At 36.1% G+C, this 23,427-nt stretch overlaps 1 protein-coding gene across 2 annotated transcripts in view; it reads right to left on the bottom strand.

Moving 5' to 3' along the window:
• Positions 1-325: 325 nt before the first annotated feature.
• Ca8 (carbonic anhydrase 8) overlaps positions 326-23,427 on the bottom strand; it is a 90,170-nt gene continuing 67,068 nt past the window's right edge. For both annotated transcript variants that reach the window (XM_076835881.1, XM_076835882.1), the window contains 2 exons: positions 22,447-22,614; positions 326-1,287 (listed from right to left, as the gene is read on the bottom strand). In XM_076835881.1, coding sequence (XP_076691996.1) covers positions 22,480-22,614 — 135 coding nt within the window. In that variant the 3' untranslated portion in view covers positions 326-1,287; positions 22,447-22,479. The remainder of the gene's footprint in view (positions 1,288-22,446; positions 22,615-23,427) is intronic.

Raw genomic sequence — 23,427 nt, 5'->3', positions numbered from 1 at the left:
CTAGATTGCTCAGGGCCTGGATAGGTTGCTAAGGCTGACTTTGAACTTCTGATCATCCTACCTCAGCCTCCTGAGCCACTGGGATTACAGGCATGCGCCATGGCATCCAGCTGGTATGATTTTTATTTGTATTAATGCTCCTATTAATACCACCTCTACCCAACACATCTAAAACCTCTGAACTCATAGTTATTCTATACCTTTCTAACTTAGACATTTTATATCACAAAGTGCCTTCAAGTTGGAGCTGTTATTGAAGTCATTCATTTTACAACAATTATAACAACAACAAATATTTATTGAGTACTTGCTTTTTATCAGGCACTCTACTTCTTTACATAAATTATCTAATTCTATCACATTTAACTGCAACTAAGTATATACTTCAATTTACTAGTAGTACTTAAAATGAATTAAAACAAGAATATTGCTGCTCATTTTTGAAAGAAATGTTTTTAACATAACAAAGAGGTGAAATCCACAGAACAAAACACTCTGAAAAAACAAAGTGTAAAGCACTAAGTTAATACTGGATACTATTAAATTTGTATTTCTGTTTGTGGAAAATAAAGCTATCCCTAGTACACTGTACCCACCTTTTTAAAATCATGTTTCTTATACTTTTCTCAAATTCTTAGAAACCACAGCTTCAGATATGTCAAATAAATATGACTGCATTCACATGTTCAATTAAATCCTTTAAGAATGTAATGTATAAGGTATGATGCTGAACTAATTCCCAAAATATTTTCCATGACAACCAGTCTGATATTGTGGTATGAGTATTGAAAAATAATATGAGACATGATTTGTACTAATTTTTTACAATGCATTTTGAAGCTCTAGGCTGTTCTTGATCATAATTCTTATTTTATTGCCAAGAATTATACTCATCTTTGAATGAGTGAATTTTCTGTTGGAGACAGGAAATGAATGACTGCTAACGCTGGTAATGTATTTTTCCTGTCTCAATATTAATACATAATATATATTCATATTAATAACAACTCTGAAAACTAGTTTCATTCCTTCTACACATTAGCAATAAACAGTATGTGCAAAAATATGAATACTAGCAGCAGTGATGTGGATATAATATGGGATTTCTTTTGAATGTACAGCCATTTCTAATATTTCATTACAGCATTGTACAGGAAACTGTCATAGATGTCCATCAAAACTGGATTAGAGGAAGACAAACAATGCAGGCTTTGAGGATAAACTGAAGCTGCAGCTCAAAAGTTTCCATTTCTCATCCAAGGGCACCATAGGACCATTGTCTTCCTCCTGTAGGCAAAAAGAATGAATCAATTATGTTAGAGACATTCCTCCACAGCAGACTGAAAAGTCTTTCTACAGTCCAATCATAGAGAGGAAAAGCTAACAAATTTATAAGAAATTTTTAAAAAATCTTGATGTTCAAGTTCATTATCTCTGCATTTTTTTCCACGAAGTTCACCATGATTTTATTTCTATGACAGATTAATGGGTACAAAATTTCACAGAAACTAATATTTTCTACCAAAATAAATAAATTAATGTTTGAACTATTTTATAAAAATTGCTTTGCATATCTATTAAGTAAAAATAAGGTTTTAAATCACTGCCATTAAATTCATGTATAAGAATCACATATAATGGTAATCCAAGAGCACAAAGACCACTTCTTTGTCTACAAACTTTAAAATTCAATTAAATACATGGACAAATAATAAGTAACTTATAAGACACCAGCACTTTTTGAGATCATGAATAACATGCTTCCTACTTAAGGAAAGGACATTGGCTAAGATTTTAGTTCACCAACATTCTACTTGCATCACCAGCAATGAGAGTGGGAACATGACACTTCTACAGATGCCTCATGTAAACGGGTCCAAACTTTTAGACAATAAGCACCTTATGAAATTCCAAAGCATATACTTTTTCACCTGGGATTATACTCCTGGCAAGTTACAATACAGATAAAATCATCCAATCATACAAAGATTTTATGTGAAAGGATATTCACAATAGAGAAGTGGAAACAAATGGCTTCCTTAATAAATCACAATACACTGAAGTATTTTAGGATGTGTATCTGTGGATTTGCTTGTTCACATGTACATAAGTGTATGTGTATATGTATAGCTTCTAAAATAATCTCTCAGAAAATATTTATAATCTTGGGTATATATTTCCAAAACACATTTCAAATAGGATAGCAAGTCTTGATGAAATCTTTTAAGAAATTTTAAGAATTTATTTTTTTAATTAAAGGGTAAAATTGTATATATTTATCTTATACAACATTTTGAAATATATAGGTATGAATGTGTTTGTGTACATAATGGAATGGCTAAATCAACCAAATTAATGTATTACCTCACATAGTTGTCATTTTTTGGTGAAAACACTTAAAATCTATTCTCTTAGCATTTTTCAAGAATACAATATTGTCTCCTTCTAAATGAAAGTTTGTAAACTTTGACCAACCTCTTCCCAGCTTTGTCTCCTGGAATCAGATCTGTAAGATTGAGCCTCAAAGAGAGGTTTTCAAAGGTAAAAGAGGACATTGTGTATATATTTTTACAAGTCCACAAATTATAAAATGATATAAAAATGATAATCAAATTATAAAATCACTGCATTTCAGAGGTAAGTGGAGCCTGAAAGTCACACTATATGAATTTTCTGCAAAAAGTACATAGTCCTGAGCCCAGTATTTCCCAAAATGTGTTCCATATAACACAAGAAGTTGATTGAAAAAAGTGAATCCATGTACCACGGAATCACCAGGTGCAATAGCATGCACCTGTGATCCCAGCAGCTCAGGAAGCTCAGGAGGCTGAAGCAAGAAGATCGCGTGTTCAAAGCCCACCTCAGCAAAAGGGAGGTGCTAAGCACTCAGTGAGACCCTGTCTCTAAATAAAATACAAAATAGGGCTGGGGATGTGGCTAGGTGGTCGAGTGCCCCTGAGTTCAATCCCTGCTACCCCCTCCCCAAAAAACAAAAACAAAACTGGAGACTCTGGTAAAGTAGAGTTAATTCAAAACCACTGCAGTCTGTAATCTGCTAATGTGCACTGTAAATATCCACAGGGAGGATATTCTATCTGGAAATCTGCAGACACACATGGCCATTCCCTCCTGATTTAACACATAACCCTGGTGGGCCAGTGCACTGCAGAGCTCACCTGAGAATGGCTGGTCTAGAGGTACATTTTCTAAGTTATGAAACATAATTTCATTTTAAGACTATATCCAAACTTTCAAAACTTAAGCTACCAGGGTCCAAAATATCAGTGAAGAGATGGGTGGGCAAATGTGCAGTTATTCTAACCACCAAGATCAGGTCTTCCCAAAGAGGCAACATTTTAACACTTAGCTCACACCTACAGGTCAAAAGATACACATGCGCACTTATGTCCCTTTCATTTTCGAAGCTCAAGGACATGATTCAGGGGGTTCCCAGGGTATGCTAAAGGAATTCTAATTTACCTGGGTGTATAATCTGCTGGTGAATTTGGTTACTTGCTCACCTCAAATTTCTCTCACAGCGGAAACTAAAAATAATACACTATGATGTTGAGTTTTCACACTCTAATATTGTTTAAACAGAGAAAATGACACTCCCCAATGCCAAGACTTTCTGAGAATGATCTTTCTATTAGTTCTCCTCCCAAATGTACACTTGATGTCATTTACTGCAGGTATAGGTTACCTGGAAATACACTTCAATAGATCACATTCTAGGGTATGGATTTGGAACCAGGGAAACCCTGTTCAAATTTCAGATCCTCCACCAAGTTGCTGAAAGATTTTAGGCAATGCCCATGACCCTTCGGATCCCCAAATAATAATAAGTACTACCTAGGGAGTGTGTGAGAATATGACAATAGGTATAATATGCTGAGTATAATATGTGAAGTATGGCTCATTATTTCCCATGTCATTTGTTTGAAATTTACTTCCCACAGTTTCCATGTGATAGAAATATGTGTGGTCTCATCTGCGTTGTTAAGACCCAGCACAACATCTTATCCAAAGCAGGCACTCCAAGAAAACGTGTGTGTGTGTGTGTGTGTGTGTGTGTGTGTGTGTGTGTGTGTGTGAGTGGTGTGTAGAAAAGTGGAAAACAGTAGCAAGTACTCCTGCTTGAACTTTTGATTTTTTTTGTGTCAAAATTATACATAGTTTAAACGTTTAAATAGTTCTAATATGTTTGCTATAAAGACTATCTTTTCCCAATCCCATGTGTCAACCAATTTCATATTACTCTACTCTTTTCTCTGATTATTTTATTGATACCCTAGAGCCAAACGGCATGGTTGTTGACTACCATTCAATTTGTTTTCATATTATATACCGACTTTCCCTGTGGAGGTTGAAGATCTGCCCTCATTCCCTCCTGTCAGCTTCCCTTACCACGTGTGCATGCACCCTTACACACACTCCACTCCAGACACACATAAACCCTTCCCGTCACCCCCTCCTCCAAATAGTTATGCAGTCATTTTTGTTGAGACTTGTTATGTTTATAAATAAGTCTAGTTTATAATCTTGTTTACCTAATCCTTATCTGAGAATTATGTGACAAATGAACACATGAAATAAATATGGTTGTTTTTGTTTTGAGAAAAATATATTCAGTTTTTATTATTATTAATTTGAATGAAGACATGTAATTCAGTTCTAATATAATATTATTAGAACTGAATTACATGTCTTCATTCAAATTCCCTTCCATGAAAGATGTTTTGTTTATGTCAGAATGAATAAGTATCTTGGGTTTTTATATCTAGTTTTGAATATCTTGGGTTTTTATATCTAGTTTTCTGATTCAAACCAAAACTACTTACCAAGTGCCTGACTCTCGAGTTAAGACAAACCCAGCATCGTATCATGGGAGAAAGCTGATCTAGAGCATTCTCCCTAGTTCACATCTTAATGCCCTCCATGCCCATGGATTGCTCCACCATCATCTTGGACATTCCCCCTGGCCTTTCTGCTTTGCTGGATTTCCTGTTTTCTGGATATGACATTTTTTCCTTGGCTCACTTCTTCACTTTGGTGAGACACATCTAGTAGCTTCTTGAGAAATAAGTTTTTGATGACCCTGATATCTGAAAATGACTATGCTGTTTACACCCTTGATGGGGAGTTTCGGCAAGGAATTCCTTAGGTGCTTTAGACTTTTCTGCAGATTTCTGAGGGTCATGATCACTGACTTTTTCCTTTAGCTTTTCTGCTCACAAGTCAAATTCTAGTTCCTTGATATTTACCTATTTTTTCTCCTAATTTCTCTCTCAGTGTTCTGAAATATCACAATGGTGGTGCCTTGATATGGGTATATTTTGATCTACTGTGCTAGAAAGCCTCTGGGTCTATTTTATCTGTAAATTTACGTCCCCAAGTTCTGAAAAAAAAATGTTTTGATTGATTCTGTTGCTGTGTTCCTCTCCTTCATTTTGTGTTTTCTTTCTAGTTTCCCTATTAATAATAAATCACATTGATTAATCCTCTACTTCTCCTTATTCTCTACTATGGTCCATCATTTAGCCTTCCCTGTATACTAAAACATTACAAATTTTTTAAGATTTTGTAGTAAAGTGCTTAAATGTGCTGCCATGTTTTCAAATTCTGAAAGCTTTTTGTTTCATGAATATATTTTTTTAATCATCTTGCTAGACACAGTGGTGCATGCCTGCAATCCCAGCAACTCAGAAGGATCACAAGTTTGAGGCCAGCCTCAGCAACTTAGTGAGGCCCTAAGCAACTCAGTGAGACTCTGTCTCAAAAAATAAGAAAGCTTGGGGATGTGGCTCAGTGGTTAAGCACCCCTGGGTCCAATCTCTATTACCTCCCTCTTCCCCCCCAAAAACCTCCTATTCTTTCTATATGGTTGCTATTTCTTTCCTCACCTCTCTGAAAATAGGACATTTTGAAGTCTTCTGCTTCCTGTTAAGTATTTATTTCTTTAAACTTGCCTTTTTTCTAATTTGGGTATTTCATAGTACAGACACTCTGCAAACAATTCTTAACTACTCATATCTAAGAGAGAAGAACAACTGCAACAATGAAGGGCCCTGGGAAGGCCTGTCTGTCATAAGTTCACCACAGGATGAATCTGATGGGGCTCTTTTGGCCCTTTGATTGATCAGATCCTGCACAGAAGGTCTCTCCAGTTTTCTGTATGGGAAGTAGTATTGAAGGCCAAGTGGAGAGGAAGGGAGCATGAATTCTGAGGAAATTACTAATTGACCCTTTTATTTCTGGCGGGGATGGTGGTGTTGATGTCTTACGAGTTTCAATTGTGCCTATATTCTTTCATACAGAGATTCTTTTCATTCTCCCCTGAGGAAGAGTATCTCCAGACATCTGCCAGGCCTTGAGAGGGGATTTGAAGAAGTAACTGCTTCTGAAACAGCTCTTAACCAATACAGGGGATGTGAGCCTCCTTTCATTCCAACGTCTAGAGATACCTGTTGCCAATTCCTGGGACTTGGAGCGATCCTATCAGAGTAACAGGCTTGTTCCTCACATCTGCTTCATCCATTACCACACAACCATCTGCTTCCGGATTCCAAGATACGGACACTTCTGTCTCCCCTCTTGCTTTCTCCATCCTTGTGGGTTTGTGTACCTAAAAATCTCTTTCCTGTTATTCTAATGCAGGTTTTATTAGAAACAAAATTAATTGTCTATATTAAATGGATGATCATTATTTATACCAGAAGTTCCTTTTCATGCATTCTGTGTATTTTCTGAAGTTTCTCCAATAATTGAAATACATGGAAACTAGAATATAAATGTATTAGGTAAAACATCTAAAGAAATGACACTTTAGGGGCTGGGGACGTAGCTCAATTATAGGGCACTTGCCTAACACATATGAGGCCCTGGGTTTGATCCTCAGTACTGGAAAAAGAAAAGAAGAAAAGAGGAGGAGGAGGGGGAGGAGGAGGAGGAGGAAGAGGGAAGGAAAAAAAGAAAATGACATTTTGAAAAACAAAGGTTTACATTCATCACTTTGGAAATTCTTCCAAATCCCCATTTATCTAACTCTAAACATGAAAGCTTAAATATAAATGAAAATTTCTATTATGCAATGATCATTGTTCATAATGATGACCTTAAAGGATGGCTACATCCTAAGGAGTCTTCTAAGTCATCAGCTATTTCAGTGCAATTATAACAGATGTCATCTTTCATACGACTGTTTTGAACCTTAAATTATCTTCTATGAAGAGACCCTAGGGAATGAGTGCAAATCAAACCCCTACTGGGGAATTTCCTGAAAAGCTACTAAAAATAAAAAAGCACATGTGCACACACATCCTACCCCCAGAGGCAGCTGCAGGTCACAGGCTCATGTTGTCTGGGAAGTCCAGATCAGCTAACAAACAACCCATTCAAAGCATCCCTCTTTAAGTACAACAATTCAGGATCACATTTCCAAAATAAGAAGCTTTTAGGATAGTAATATGCCAAATAAGGGCTCTCTTTTAGAGTGTACTCTTTCTCCTGAACTATGGACAATTCCTTGGGGCAGTCGGCACATGCTGCTCAGGTTTGGATTTAGCCATGGACCTGAGCAGCTATAGACCTATTTAACTATGAATCTATAGATCCAACACTAGGCTGGAAGCTCCTTCAGGAGAAAGTCTATGTCTGCTTCTGTCTATATTTTCAGAGTCCCTAGAATACTGTCACACAGCCCGTAGAAGGTTAAAAATAAATGCCCTTCTATTAAAAGCAAGGGCATGTAGCCACCTTTTTCAATGTACCTACTAATAACAGCATCCAAACATAAGAAGAAAAATAAAGAGAGAAGAAAGAGAAAGGAAGAGATGGATAGTGCCAAATGCTTTTGAAGATACAAAGGAAATAGACTAAAAAACAAACCACTGGAACTAGAAATCAAAGCTTATCAGAAACAGGAGAAGGGTTCCAGAAAACACAGTTACTTATTCAACATTATTCTGCAAGGACTCAGGGGTGCAATGAAGTAAGTTATGCAAATGAGAAAGGAGGAGATAAAATTGTCATTATTTACAGGTGTTATCATGGTCTATCTAGAAAACTCAAAATAATCAACAGAAACCTACTTTCAAAAGAAAGCCAGGGACAAAATATGAAAATAAATTAAAATAGGGGCTTGGGGTACTGAGGTTGTGGCTCAGTGGTAGAACGCTTGCCTAGCATGTGCAAGGCACTGGGTTCTATCCAAGGCACCACATAAAAATAAAAATAAAATAAATGTATTGTATCCATATACAACTAAAAAATATTTTAAAAAATAGGGGCTGGGGATATAGCTCAGTTGGTAGACTGTTTGCTTTGCAGGCACAGGGCTCTGGGTTCAATTCTCAGAACCACAATAAAAAAGAAAATGAAAATAATACTAACCAATGTAAAAACACAATGAAAAAGGACACTAGTCAAAGTCAATGATGAGATTAATAATAGTGATATTTCAAAGTTAATGAATGCTAGCCCTCTGCTTAACGCTGTGTTGTACATTTTATCATATCTCATTTAATCCTTACAACATCCCTAGGAAGTTATGATTCTTAGTGTCTCCACTTCATATTTGAAAAAAATAAGGCTGAAAGACTAGTTTCCCAATGAGGGAGCAGCAAGCTGAGGTTCTGTTCCTTGCCAAGCCACCCCCCAGGCTGACTCCAGAGCCCAACAGGCCATCCAGAGTAAGTTCAGAGAGAAGAGAAAATGACTAAATGTATAGATTACTTTAAAATCCTGTAGTAAACAAAGATCTATGCATTGTTGCTTCACTGAGTCAACATTATAAACATACCAATTCCCTCAAATTATATGCAATGCGAATGACAAATTTTAGCAGGATTCTTTTTATTTCTTCTGTTTTACCTTCATTCTCTTTTTCTTACCCTCTCTTTTGTTCTTTACTTCTATCCTTGGATAAAATGTTCTATACTTCATCTGGGAAAATTACATATGAAAAAATTCTGCATAAAATATTGTAAGGGGTCTTTTCCTACCCAGCACTGAAAGAGACACTAATGCCACCAACCTTGTGGTTCACGATCATGAGCATACAGATTAATGGAAGAAAAGAAAGACTTCAGGAATAAGTCAGGACTTACAGTGTGAAGGACTCATAATCAGGTTGGCAATGATGAAAAGATTCAAAATATTAACACTAGTGAAATGAAGAGAAGGGTTTGGTGCACTGTTAGTGGGAACATAAATTGATTCAACTTGTGTGTAGAGCAATTTGCATACATGTTACAATAAAACATGGATCTGGTAATCTTAGTAATAAGAATTTTTAAAGGAAATAGTGGGTATGTTAACTAAAGTATTATTGATAATAGCATTACACTGGGAATGACCTTAAAATGTATAGTAATAGAGGAACAGCTCAATAAATCTTTATGCATGCTTTAACGTATGCTGAGTAACTACTTAAAAGTTATTTCATGACATTAATGGATATATGCTCACATCAACAGAAAGACAGCATGCACAGTATAACCTCATAAGGAATATTATATATATTATATATACACAGCCATTTCTCCCTCCCTCTCCCCCCCACACATGCAGATCAAATGCACAAAAAAAAATGATAAAGATAATGTTTATTGGGTACTTACACTGCAGACCCAAATCACATTAAGCACTTTATTTGCTTTATATTATTGTATCTTCTCTGAGATAGACACTATCATGACCTTTTTTTTAAGTGATTAAAAAGAGAGAGAGAGAGAGAGAGAGACTTAAAGACATTACTAACTTCTCCAAAGTCACACAGCTCTTGAATGGTGGAATGATAATTGAGAATGGAAGTGGAGACATTTGCCCATCCCTGCCAGGGCTTCCATGTGCACCAGAACACTGGGTGCTGGTGAGGGCTCTCCCTGAGGGGAGTGTTTCAGAGATGTGTGCTGCTGATTCATTTTGTTCTGTACCATGTGTATTTTCCACCATGAACTGGTATTATATTTGAAGACACGGGAACAAAGAACAAAGAAAAATCAAAGGAAACTTTTAGCACAGCAATTTCAATTGATGACATGAATACATTTCAGTAAGTGGAAGGGTAAGAAGAAAACGATAAAGAGGTAGAAAGTATCCTGAATGATTGACAAGTGTTGGTTCAAATACTTTTTATAAAGTATTCAATCAATGCTGAAAACACAGATCAGTATACCTTTCATAGAAGTATCAGCAACATATTATCAGAAAGTGAAAGCATGTATGGTCTTTTGTTCCCAGAAATCTTATTTCCAGATAAGGAAGCTGAGATATACAAAGAAGTGTATATTTTTTGCTCTCTGTTATTTTGAAATGTGACATAGTGAAAAAGGTACATGCAGTGTTTAGAGTTAGACCTACCTATGTCTGTGACCTTGATTTGCACTTTACTGGCTGTGACCTTGAGCAAGTTACTTGACTTTCTAAAATGAAAATAAAAGTAGAAGCCTCACAGGACCATTATGAGGATTAAATGAGATAAAGTACAGTATAGTGTCTCTTCCTTCTGTATGCATACCATTCACTAGCTCATGTATATAAACTGTGGCCCAATCTTTAGGGCCAAATCACGTAACTTAGTAATTTGTGTATTGGTTATACAAAATTACATACAAGAGGAAGTGAGGGGAAAGGGGAAAAAACAAAACAAAAAAAAACAAGGGGGAGAAATGAATTACAGTAGATGGGGTAGAGAGAGAAGATGGGAGGGGAGGGGATGGGGGATAGTAGAGGATAGGAAAGGCAGCAGAATACAACAGACACTAGTATAGCAATATGTAAAACAGTGGATGTGTAACCGATGTGATGCTGCAATCTGTATACGGGGTAAAAATGGGAGTTCATAACCCACTTGAATCAAAGTGTGAAATATGATGTCAAGAACTATGTAATGTTTTGAACAACCAACAATAAAAATTAAAGAAAAAAAACATATTATATAACACTAAAATTAGCTTTTAAAGTTATTCAGAAGTAAGCTCATGTGATACTCTGACACTTTCTCAATCTCAATTAGCACTAAACTAATTAACAAAACTGTTTTATACACTACAGCGAGTCACATTTTTCTTCCTTCTTTCCTAATCCCTGGTGTGTTGTAAGGGTGATTGAGTATCTAATTACTTCTTAATTGAATGCACATATTACACATTTTTCACTAGTTCAAGCTTAATGCTTTAGTCCAGAAATCAAAGTCAATGAAATTAAGTTGAATTGGGATTTGGGCAACTATTATAATGAGAGAAGGTTTGTATTGTGTCTAATTATAAGTAAATGTGGGTTTTAGTCTTGTTTCCTACAGAAATATTTCAGGTACAGTAATGTGCCATAAATGACTAATTTCAATGATTAATAACATTGTTATTCTTACTTACAATCTTTATTCCCCATTATAGTAATTTTATTGCTGGGACCCACTGAATATAATCATTCTTGAAAGAAAAGATACCATTAGAGAACTATTGGTTGTACTTATACTAAAATCAGAATGAACATTCATATCTGCAAAAAAAAATTACATGAGTTTCTCTGCTGCATAAAGGTTGGTGGAATTTTCTACATACTGCTAACAGAAGGAAAAAAACTATTACTTGAAATATAACCAATTATATTCATCAAAAATAGTTATCTACAGAAAATAAGAATATTACCATCAAAATAGCCTTCCAACACTGAATAGTAAGAGTATTTCATGAGGGTTTTATTAAAATCATTTTTGTATTATACAGAAGTAAGGAAATGCTGAAATAGGTATTCTCAGAGAACAGATATTTTATTTGCTTCTCCCCCCACCACCACTAGGTGTGGGGAGTAAACCTCTAGAATAATTTAGTTGAAGACCTCTTCAGGCAAAAGACTAGATTAAAGAATTTCTTGAAATCCAATTCAACACCATGCTTCTAAGATGTCTCTGAAAATACTTTCTGTAGAAAAGCCCTAAAGACCTTTCCGAGTTTCAAATAAAACTCATAAAAGAATGAACAACAGGAATTCAAAACAACAAGAAATTCAGAAATGTTGAAAAGGTTTGTTTTAAGAAGCACTATAATGGAAAACAGACCCATACAAAACCAGAATGGTTTTAACAATCATTTTAACAAATAAAGTATTTGGAGAAGGTATTACTTAATGGCAAATTTCTTGATTGAAGATGCCTCCATATAGTCTAACAAATATTTCAGATTCTGTCTCAAGAATTGGGCATTAGCTAAATTATTTTAGCTTCGTATATTATCAAAACACATTTTAACTAAAATGTTTAAATAAAATTGAAGTAGCCAAAAGAATGAAGCAGACTTATATGTAACTAATATAACAATAATAAAACCTATAGTTTTATTATTAAAACCTATAGCTAAATAAAAAGTTTGGTATGATTTTGTTAAAAATATTTTTAGCTGGAGATATAACTCAGTACTAGCACACTTGCCCAGCATGTACGAAGCCCTGGGTTTGATTCCCAGCATGCTTCTCATCTGAGGGTCATGTCATGTGAGGTTTCTTCTTTAACTTACTGGTATGGTCTGAATGCTTATTTCATCTCAAATTCATATGCTGAAGTTCTAATCCCCAGGTGTTAGAGTCAGGAGGTAACAGCTTTGAGAGGTGATAATATCTTTAGTAGGGCCCTCATGATTAGCATTAGCTCCCTGATAAAAGAGACCCCAGAGAACAAGCTAGCTCCTTCCTCCAGATGAGGACACAGTGACAAGGCACCATTCTATGAACCAAGAAGTGGGCCCTTGCCAGGCACTGAACTGTGGCACTGTATCCTGAAGTTGACTTCCCAGCCTCCAAGCTGGAGAAACACATTTTTTCTTGTTTAGAAGCCAGGCAGTTTATTTTGTTATAGAAACCTCAATGGCAGATACTGAATTCACCCTTTTCCTTCTTCAGGAGAGGGCTTCCATCCCTAATAAAGAGGTCTGGGTCAATTCCTTCACCCTCATGCTATTTCTTTTCCATTCTGAGATTTCAGATTCTCTAAGCTTTGCTATATGAAAGTAATTTACTACACATAAACATTAGGATCATAACCTGTACACAAAGAAGAAAAGACTGACAAGGGTAGTTGGGGAACTTGAGTCATTTTTGCCATATTTCTGTATTTCCTTGGGTAACTGCTAATGGCTGGCTACATACCATTAGATCTAATACAGGTCAATTTTCCAAAACTCATTCATACTTCATACCTAAGACATTTAAAATCAGATGCCAATAAGACGATCTTACATTACTGATGGCAATAGCAATACCCATTCCCACCCACGGCAGAGACTGCCTTTTGGTCACATCACCCTTTCCCCCTGTGTTCACATGTGGATTCAGAATCCCTTACAATACTCTCCAGAGAGCTAATAGCAACTAACCAGAGCTGGCAGACAAATTTGAGTGCTGTATGTCATCCATGTCTTTTTTTTTTTTTTTGTATTTATTTTCTAGTTGTAGGTGAACACACGATACCTTTATTTCATTTTTATGTGGTGCTGAGGATCAAACCCAGTGCCTCACACTTGCTAGGTGAGCACTCTATCACTGAGTCACAACCCCAGCCCTCATCCATGTCTTTTTATAAACTGTTCTTTAATTGTCTCATATAGAAGACATGCAATCGTCTAGATGAGATGATGCTAACTTTATGGGTCCTGATGGTGAAAATGGAGACTCACAGATGGCTTTGGGAGATGTCAGGAGGCAAATGTGCAGACATGGATGATAAAGTGGGAATGCTGGAGAAGTGAGCAAGCAAGGGGTCACGCGTGACTCGGATTTCAAAGTAAACTGGAAGAGGGTCTGTGAAAGAAGACCATAAATTCCATCTTGCATGTGTTAGGTTTGAGATGCATTTGACATACCCAAAAAGAAAGTTATACAGACAGTTGGAGAGTCAATTCTAGAACTTAACTGAGATACCTCGGCTAGGTATAGAAAGGAGTAAGTCACATACATTTAGTAGTGACTGAAGCTGTGTGAACAAGTTCACCCAGAGAGACATTAGAACCCCAAAGACCACAATATTAAGTGGCCTCCTACATTCAGGTAGGGGATACAAAGATGGTCTAGGTAGAAAAATAAAAAGAAAATTGGTGTTATGGACAAAATATGACAAGAAGTCAATATCAGAGGCTGCTGAGAGATCCAGTAAGATGAAATCTGGAAATGTCCTTGATATTTAGTGCCCTTTAGATGCTAATCAATGGGACTGCAAATTGGTGCAATCACTCTGGAAAACAATATAAGAGATTCCTCAGAAAACTTGGAATGGAACCACTATTTGACCCAGGTATCCTACTCCTCAGCACATACCCAGAGGACTTAAATCATATATTATAGTGATGCAGCCACATCAATGTTTATAGCAGTTCAATTCATAATAGCTAAGTTATAGAACCATCCTAAGTGTCCTTCAACAGATGACGGATAAAGAAAATGTGGTATATATACACAATGGAATATCAGCCATAAAGAAAAATGAAATTATGTAATTTTCCAGTAAATGGATGGAACTGGAGGCTGTCATGCTAAGTGAAGTAAGCCAATCCCAAAAAACAAAATGCTAAATGTTCTGATATGCAGATGGTGACTCACAATGGGCTGGGGAGGTCTGCTGAACTGGGGGAAAAGGAAAGGGGATGGGAATGGGAAAGACAGCAGAATAAATCCAGACACAATTTTCCTATGTTCATATATAAATAGATGACCAGTGTAACTCCACATGCTGTACAACCACAAAAATGGGAAGTTATACTTCATGTATGTATGATATGTCAAAATACATTCTATTGTCATATATAACTAAAAAGAACAAATAAAACAGTTTTTAAAAAGATGCTCACCGTTGATTAGCAAAAAAAACATGGGCACTTATTTTGTCATGTCATTAAATGATAATATCTAATAAATGCAAGGAACAATATACATACAATCACAATGCAACTCACCATCTCCAAATGATTCAAAGTTAAATATAAAGTTCACAGAAGAAAGTATGTACTTTCGTTTAATTAACAAATATTTACGCTTTGTAAAATACTCAATTAGGTTCTAGATTGGTCAACTAAGTTTACTTCATTATTTCCTAAACTGGGAATTTGAAATTTCACATTGGTCTATAAAGGAAATATAATCACCTCCTTGGAAGCTGATTAGACAGATCAGGGTTCACTGATACAAGGACAACAGGTGCATGTAGTTTCAAGCACATCACTTTTCAGTGAGTGTTTCTATTAATTTTATTGGTTGAAGATAACTTTCTGGATCTTAGTTTCTTTATTGAAAAGATTTTTGAAAAGAAATGCCCATCCTAAAGAGTTGCTGGGAGGTGAGATGACACATGTTTGAGCCACCTCACATTGAGCTTGGCACAGTCCCACTACTGAAAATAGATGACTATTACTACTGGAAGGTCTTTATGAAGGGTTTTAGGTTTTAACTAAAGTGTAGAATAATCACAAATCTTTTAATTTACCCTTACTTCATACTGTGTCCAAATTAGCTTAGCCAAATCTCAAGATATATTCTGTATCTGCCCTTTGTTCACTGAGGGTCTGTGAAGAAGAGGCAAGAGTACTTAGAGACTCTGGTCTCACATCTGCTCTGCCTACGCTTCTCCACGTCAAGTCTTCCAAAATCACAGCAGACACTATGGATTGCCACTCATTTACCAAAATACATCCTGCATCCTTGTATAGCTCTCTAGTTTAATAAATTTGTACAGTGCTGAATACCAGACTCTCTGGGAACCTGGCCTATTAAAGGATCTAAGAAGTCTTTCATGAAGAAAGCTTGATAACCATACTTTAAAAACTTATTTGACTCTAGAAATTTACAGTGTAGTGGAGTAAGTGGGACTAACACTTATTGTCAAGTACATTATTAGGAGACCGAAAAGAATTAAGAACTAAACTAATATGGTATAAATAAATAAACTCTAAGTAAAAAGAAGGCAGGCCAGTTAACCTGGAAAACATGTCATGGAGATAAAACCTGGTCCTTCAAATCTAAATAGGATTTAAATAGTCAAAAGACAGAAAGGAGCACATTAGAATGGTAAGTTCCTAGAGTGACCTAATAAGGCAGACAGGCAAATTCTGTCAAATGCCAAGAATTCAGAGAAATAAAAAAGAATGAGAAACTTACAAACAGAAAGCTGCAGGTCAGATAAAATGTTACTGAAAATTAAATAAAATGATAATTGCCCCCTAATAGTCACAATTCTTATATAACTGAAACAGCAGAGATTTCTGTTTCATCTTTTATAGTCTGCTATGAACTCTTTATATCTGCCTAATAACAATCTAATTTTTAATAGTCAATTCCTTATCATAATCTGAATTAGATTTTTAGGTACTTTTGAGTTTTTCTAATTGTAAAAAGTATCAATCTAAGTATTAATCCTACTTTGGTTTCATTTTCCCTCTACTTTCATTTTTAAGGTTCTTGATCCTAATGGAATGCTGTCATATAGGTTCTTTTTGATAACTGTTGTTCCTATAATATCCTACATTTTAGAAGGTACAGAAATATTTTTTAAAACCAGATTCATTATCTAAAAAGAAACATCTCCTTACACTCATATAATTGTACATCATTTCCAATGATTTCCACACTTGCTTTAAGCATTTTTTTGGTAATTTCTTCAAATCAATCTTTTAGCTTTATCTCTTCCAGTTGGAGACTAAGACAACCTTATTCATAAGAAAGCATTCATTTCATTTTCTTCTTCATTTACCTGCTGCCTATTCTATCTCGTATTTCTTTTCCATGATAAAGTGAACAGAGACAGAAGCATACTCATCACACAAGCCAGCAGTCAAAGGCACCTTGGGAGGCCTCTCAGAGCATCCTCCTGTCCATATAGGCTCCCACCTAAACCATCCAGGAACTCGAAGCATTCAATGTCACAGTGTTCCTTGAAAGTTGAATCTGAGATTCAATCCATCTCTCTATTTTAAAAAGTCCTCCATGTAGCCTCTAAAAGTAAATTCTTTCTTTAGCTACACCAAATCCTCTTTGCTGATACTTGAAAGTCATTTTTTATATCAATAAATACCTCGAGTGTCTACATGGGTAAAAGACATAACAGAACATGTTTAGATGACATAAATTGGCCACAGTGGTTTTCTTATGGAAAATATATATACTCTTTAGGAAGAAAATCATGAAATCTACTACATTTAAGGCATCAAGATATATTAATGCTTAACTTTACACATTGGTACATGACTGCAGAATGTCCTCCTCTTCTTTTCAAACACAATTTTGTTTGAATCCATCAGACAAGAAAAAGTCAAATCAATTTGGAATTTTCATCCATAATAAATTAAACACTTCTAAAACTAAAATGGAAAAGAGATATTTCAAAGCAGAAATCATTTTCCTTGTTCAGTAATTCTGAAGACAGCCTTGGCAGCTTTGATGTTTTTCATTCCTGGGTTAATAATAATTTTATATCACATAATCAAAGCATACTAGATCATTTGAGTATCCTTGGTGCTTTAGCATTTTACTCAACTCATTTTGTGATCACTTACGAAATACATTCCATTTTGAGGGCATCTATCTATATGATTCTGTAAATAAAAAGCAGCTATATCTGTAGAGCTTTCGATTCTCACCCTAATGTAGTGTGCATCATATTAGATGACTACAGTGAGGAAAGTCTAAGTTCTACTGACTGAAAAGGTGGCTTTGGGCTTTTCATTTATCCCAGAAGGTTAACAGCTTTTACTAACTATTTAGAATTGACATTTTCACTTTCCCCACACAGCCCCCTCCTTTCCCATAATGCTTTCTTCTTTTCTGACATATAGCTCTTTTAGGTTGTAAAAGAGAACATGAAATTGACACTACATATAGCTTTATTCAAGTTTAGAAGACAGTAGTACTAACTGCAAAAGTATTTATAGGGAAGAATGCAACACAATCAAGACCCAGACTTCAAAGACCAAGAAAGAAAAAAGAGGACAATTTTGACCAAGGGATATATTTGCACATGCCAATTTCTTTCCTTCTTTCTTTTCCTTCTTCTTCTTTTCTCCTAATTTATTTGGAGCAAATTTATTTTTCCTCTTTTAAGGGGGGAAAAGCAAACTATTTAGAGAGACTTGTAGCATTGGTTTGTTTTTTTTAAAGTAAAAAATTATATTTCAATAGAGTTCTTGTGAGCATGTGCACTGTTTAATGATGTTTGAGTCATAGATGAAATAGTTTTTTAAACATCAGAATTGCCTTTAAAATGGACCAATATTTAATGAAATAAATAGGCCAATAGAAACTACTTTGTCACAAGATTACTACCAATATTATAATACCGAGTATAACTTGTAAACCAGTCATAAAGTTTGGTGTTACTATTTGTTGGTTGTTGTTATGATTTGGTTTTTCTGCGTCATATAAAAATTCATTGAATAAAGAATCATTTAATAGCAAGTGGCTCCCAAAAATACTAAACTACCACTGCTGAACTAAAGAATTTTTAGCACACTGGCCAACTACTTGCTAATTCTTTTAACAAGTACAAAACCACAGTTCATACTTCTTAAATGGTAATATTAAAAAGTCTCAGATTGTTCGTAAATCTTGGTTATCAAAGCTCTCCAGATGTCCAGACATTCATGCAAAAAATAAAATAAGCCCTGTCATTTTATGTCCAAAAACTAAAGTTATTTCAGTAAAACAGAGCTAAAATAAATCTAAAATATTTTAAACATTTTTTTAGAGAAGAGCTAACTACTATGGAATTTTTTCCCCTTTTTAGTTCCAAGAGCTTAAATGAAACATTCATGCATTAAATTCAAAGTCTGAGTGTCAAATCATTTCACTTTAATAAAAATTTGAATTACCTGCCTTAGGGCATTATTAAATATCAAATAAAAAGCACATATCCATAAGTCTGATTTCCCAGTATAAGTTTTATGTAGAACTATGACTAGATTTGTATTACACATTTCAAGATAAAAGGATAAAAACAATGTATTCATAAAAGGATGAAATCAGAATTGGAGCCCCATTAGAAAGAATTCCTATGCCATTCTTGCAAGTTTGAGTGGGGGAAATTACCCCTTTTAATTAATCTCACGTCACTAAGATATGAACTTAAATTCATCTGTCTTTTAAAAAATGTAAATTGCAACTAATTCAAATTTTTGAAAAAATTATACATTAGTCCATTCTCATAAAATGCATTATCTATAACATACATAATCTCATAAACAACATTTAAGTGTATATGTGTGTTGTGAAAGAGAAATTAAATGGTGATGGTTATTAAGATATTTAGAGAGAGACAACTCTGGAGTAGGACCTGATATGGATCAAACATTGAAGGCAATAATCTTATTCCATCAAAAGAGTCATTTACAGTTACAGACATTTACAGTGAGAAATCAACTCTGGACTGGAGAAATTCACAAGTTCACTGTTCACCAGCCTGCTAAGACCTCCCTGCCACTATCCCATTTCTCATTAAAAAATAACATCATCCCATGAACACATTCAATCATTAAACCATCACTTCCTTCCTCCCTCCTGTTCCAGCATAGAATGTGTCTATTCCCTCAATAAAAACAAGTCTTCCCGTATGCTGAGACTCCTCCAGCGGCTTCACCAGTAGAATTAACCCCTACAAGAAATAGCATTTTCCTATCTACATGTTCCTTCTGTACCATGATAGACAAGTTATGGTATTTGTTTTGTTCTTCCCAAAATAAAACGAAATAAAGAGGCCTCTTTCCCTCTTAGGTCCTCCATGGCTGCAGCCTTCCACTAAATTGTCAAGTGTGGCCAGGATTTGGTGCCTCCAACACCTCCCTCCTATCACCTTCGGCCTGAAGCAGCATGCGTCCTTCATTGTTATGCTGCTCTGACCACTGTTTGAGGGCCCTCTTTGACCTCTGTCCATGTTCTGGTTAAGAAAACTTGTCCTGCCAAGTCAAGCTACATGGGTCAGGCTTCCAGATTTTGCTGCTCAAGAACTGTATTACTCTGGGAAATGACCTAACTTCTGCATCTTGGTTAAATTAACACCTCTGAAAAGCCTCACACAAGTTTTTATGAACATTTAATGAGCTAATCCCACCAGATCCATTAGAATATCATATATACACATTCATAGAGAGATAAATCATCTCTGTGCTAAATACATTTATATTTCAGCCCAGAACACTTTTCTGGTCTCTACTCTTGAAATTCTAACAATCACAACAAGCTCACTGTTGTGAAAGACGGGCATCCCTCTCTCTCAATGTGCTCCAACTCAATTGTATATTTCTAACCCCAAGAGGAACTATTTCCCCAGGTTTCCAACTGTCACTCAACAGCACTCTTAACTCACTCACTTCCTTAAGCCCCAAACCTCAGCAGTTTTCTTTCACATTTCCATTTCCTTGCACCTTCTCCCAATACATCACCAGATACCACCTACAATTTCTATTTCCTATAAATTAACATCCCTCCACCTCTGTTGCTTCTACTCTAGGGTCTGAGCCTCCATGTCTATCACCTTGGCTACTCAATGGACTTGTAAAATATCTTTCTACTCCTGCCCTGGCCCACTGTAATCAAATTCATTCAATTTTCCAGGTAGGACCAACCTTTAAAACTATACATGAGTTCAAATTCATCAATAACGAAATAAAGATGTCTTAATGTGGCTGACAGGACTGTCTGGGATTTGTGCTTTGCTGGTTTCACACCTTTGATTTCTACATGCCAGACTCACAGGGCTTTCTTTCAGACACCACAATGCATCAAATTCTTACTTCTTTTCCCCTGAGCACTACCTTGGGATCTTTGTCAAAAAAAAAAATTATTCCCCCATCTGGCAGTTCTTTCCCCACATTGCTTTGTTATTCTCATTCATGGAATTCATTACAGTTTACAATTTATGATCCTGGGCACCATGAGAGCAGAGACCATGTCTTTCCTTCTCAGCTTTGTAATACCTAGTCATACAGTAGGTGCTCAATAATGACTTCTGATTGACTATCCTCCATTACAAGCTTTAGCCTAAAGCACCCTTATATTTTTCTCATTATCATATATGTATTACTGAAAATTTCTTTTCATTCTTACCAAAGGTAAATTTACCCAACCCTGACCAAGTCCAAAATTAGAAAGAGGAACTCAGAAAAGGAAAATGCAGGATGGAAAGGGGGTGAGCTTGGATACAACCTGCAGAGTCCTAAGGAACTTCTAATTCACCTGATTCATAGTAAAATAAATGCATTTCAGCCCTTAAGAAGCTTGAAATAAGAGAGAATAATAATATTTACACAAATAGCTGCAAGGAAGAAAGAATATGCAATGCGAGGTGTGATCAAAGAAAGAAGCAGAGATATCTGGTGAGAATGGTATTGGAGCAAGGCCTTGGGGTAGCGAGGAAGTCAGTTGGCAAAGCTCACACACCAAAGATAAAAGGCAGGGTGAATAGAGTACTGTATAGGGATAATAGAAAGGCAAGAAAAATTCTTGGGCAACACATGGACGAAATGACCCCCTTTGAAAATCCCCATGTGCTTTGTCCAGTTCGTGAAACTTTCAGCTCCTTGAGGAGAGAGATTTCTACTCATGCATGACTCCCCAGTCCAAAGTTCCTCTGGACATGGTTTTGGAAGTCCACACCTTCAACAGTTCACCACACTGTCTATCTAGGCCTAGTCCTGCCTCCCTAAGCATCATTCCAGCAGATACCTCCTCTCAGGGGAAGCAGGGGCCTGCTGCACTATACCCAGATGCTAAGGCAACACACAAGGTAAAGAAATAGTCCAGCACATAGTCATCTTTGTGTATTTTCCTTTCCATGTTTGTGATGTTGTTTTGTTAGCTCCTAATGGGTAAGGAATATATATACTGGCAATTCAATATATTAACATATGTAGATTATAAAACATTTACCTTTCCAGAAGATTAACACATGCTTCTTGAGCAGATAAAAAGGACTTAAATAGGACAGTATTTCAGTTCATGCTACATCTGCCCTATATAACCCAACAAATAAGACAGTCAGATCTGCATTTGACAAGAGGATCAATGTAGAGGCTCGCATGCTTTTCTAGTCCCTTCCTTTGTGCTCCTCCATCATGGAGAGTACAGAGAGATGGCTATGGTTTCAGGAGGAGGCAACATAGTGAGTTACTGAAGAGCTCCTGGCATAGCCCTGTTCTTCTCATGTGCTTTTCCAGTGAAAACCAATATTTAAAGTAAAATGGAATTAATGGCTGCTCTGGTGGGAAAATATGAGACTCATAGGTTTCATGCACATTGCATGAAATTAAAATAACTACCTGATTTGTTGCTAATGAGGCATAAGAATATGTCCTAAATTTTATTAAGATCAAGTGTACTTGTTTTATTACTAAATTAGCAGGTTAACCGCAAGAGGGACTTCGGGATGCTGGGTTTAGGTAACTGTGCACCTCATTTTCCTTCTCAATCTGCACATACCCTGATGAAGATGGGCTTGTTCCTGCTCTCTGGTTACTGAAATGCAGCTCTTATGACTCTGTCGCTAAGTGGTTGAGTGGGTCGAAAGTTGTCTCCCAAAATCCCATCGCAGCCTTCCACAAGTTCTGCACCCTTAACATGTGTCCTCAGCCTGCGGAATTCTTCTATCTGAAAACCAAAAGCAGAACAAAACAGGCTCATCATTGATCAGACATTAACGAAACTGGGGTTTCACAAATGACTTAGAATATGCATAAATTACAGTGACATAAAAGAGAAAATTAAACTTCAAAAAGAGAAAAACAGAATTAATTCTTCCAGACCTGAAAACAGACATTAGAAAAAGTCCCTGTACAAGAAGACAATAGAATTAAAGATAGAGGTATTCAGACAACTCCAGTAGCCCTGGAAACACTACCTTCGTGAATGTGAAAAAAGCATTTATGCCTGTCCGCAACACCACATGGTGAGCAAATGTGTAAACAGTCTTAAATGCTCCCCTTAGTATATTTTAAATTAACACATTCTGATGTAACTGCCCGTCAACACTGATTAGATATTAGATTTATTAAGTGAATTAGAGGATTTCTTCATCAAAATACTTTGCTGCTTATCTAGATCTTTAGAGGACACAGATCCAAAGAATACTCCAAGCTTCTAAAAGTTTAAGCCCAACTTCCTTTCTTAGCAATAGCAATCTCCAACTTCATCTCCCTTCCTCTGATTGCCTTCTCGGAGGCCTGTGGTTCACCTGTGATATGTGAAGAGATTTGAAGATTCCTGAGGGAACCATTAGAGGCACTATAGTTTCTTTGACTTGCCAGGTCTGAGCCTCCTAATAACCTGCAGCCTGCCAGACAGAATTCTCTGAGAAGTATTATAGCAACAAAAATGTGATGAGCATTCCCCAGGTTCATTTCCAATCATTTGTTACCTGCAGGGCTCATCATCCTTTACTTCACTGAACTGCTTTATGTCACA

The sequence above is a fragment of the Callospermophilus lateralis genome, chromosome 16, assembly GCF_048772815.1.
Source record: "Callospermophilus lateralis isolate mCalLat2 chromosome 16, mCalLat2.hap1, whole genome shotgun sequence".
NCBI classification, from domain to species: Eukaryota; Metazoa; Chordata; class Mammalia; order Rodentia; family Sciuridae; genus Callospermophilus; species Callospermophilus lateralis.
Note: the sequence above shows the minus strand (reverse complement) of the source record. Positions and strands in the feature narration are given on the sequence as shown.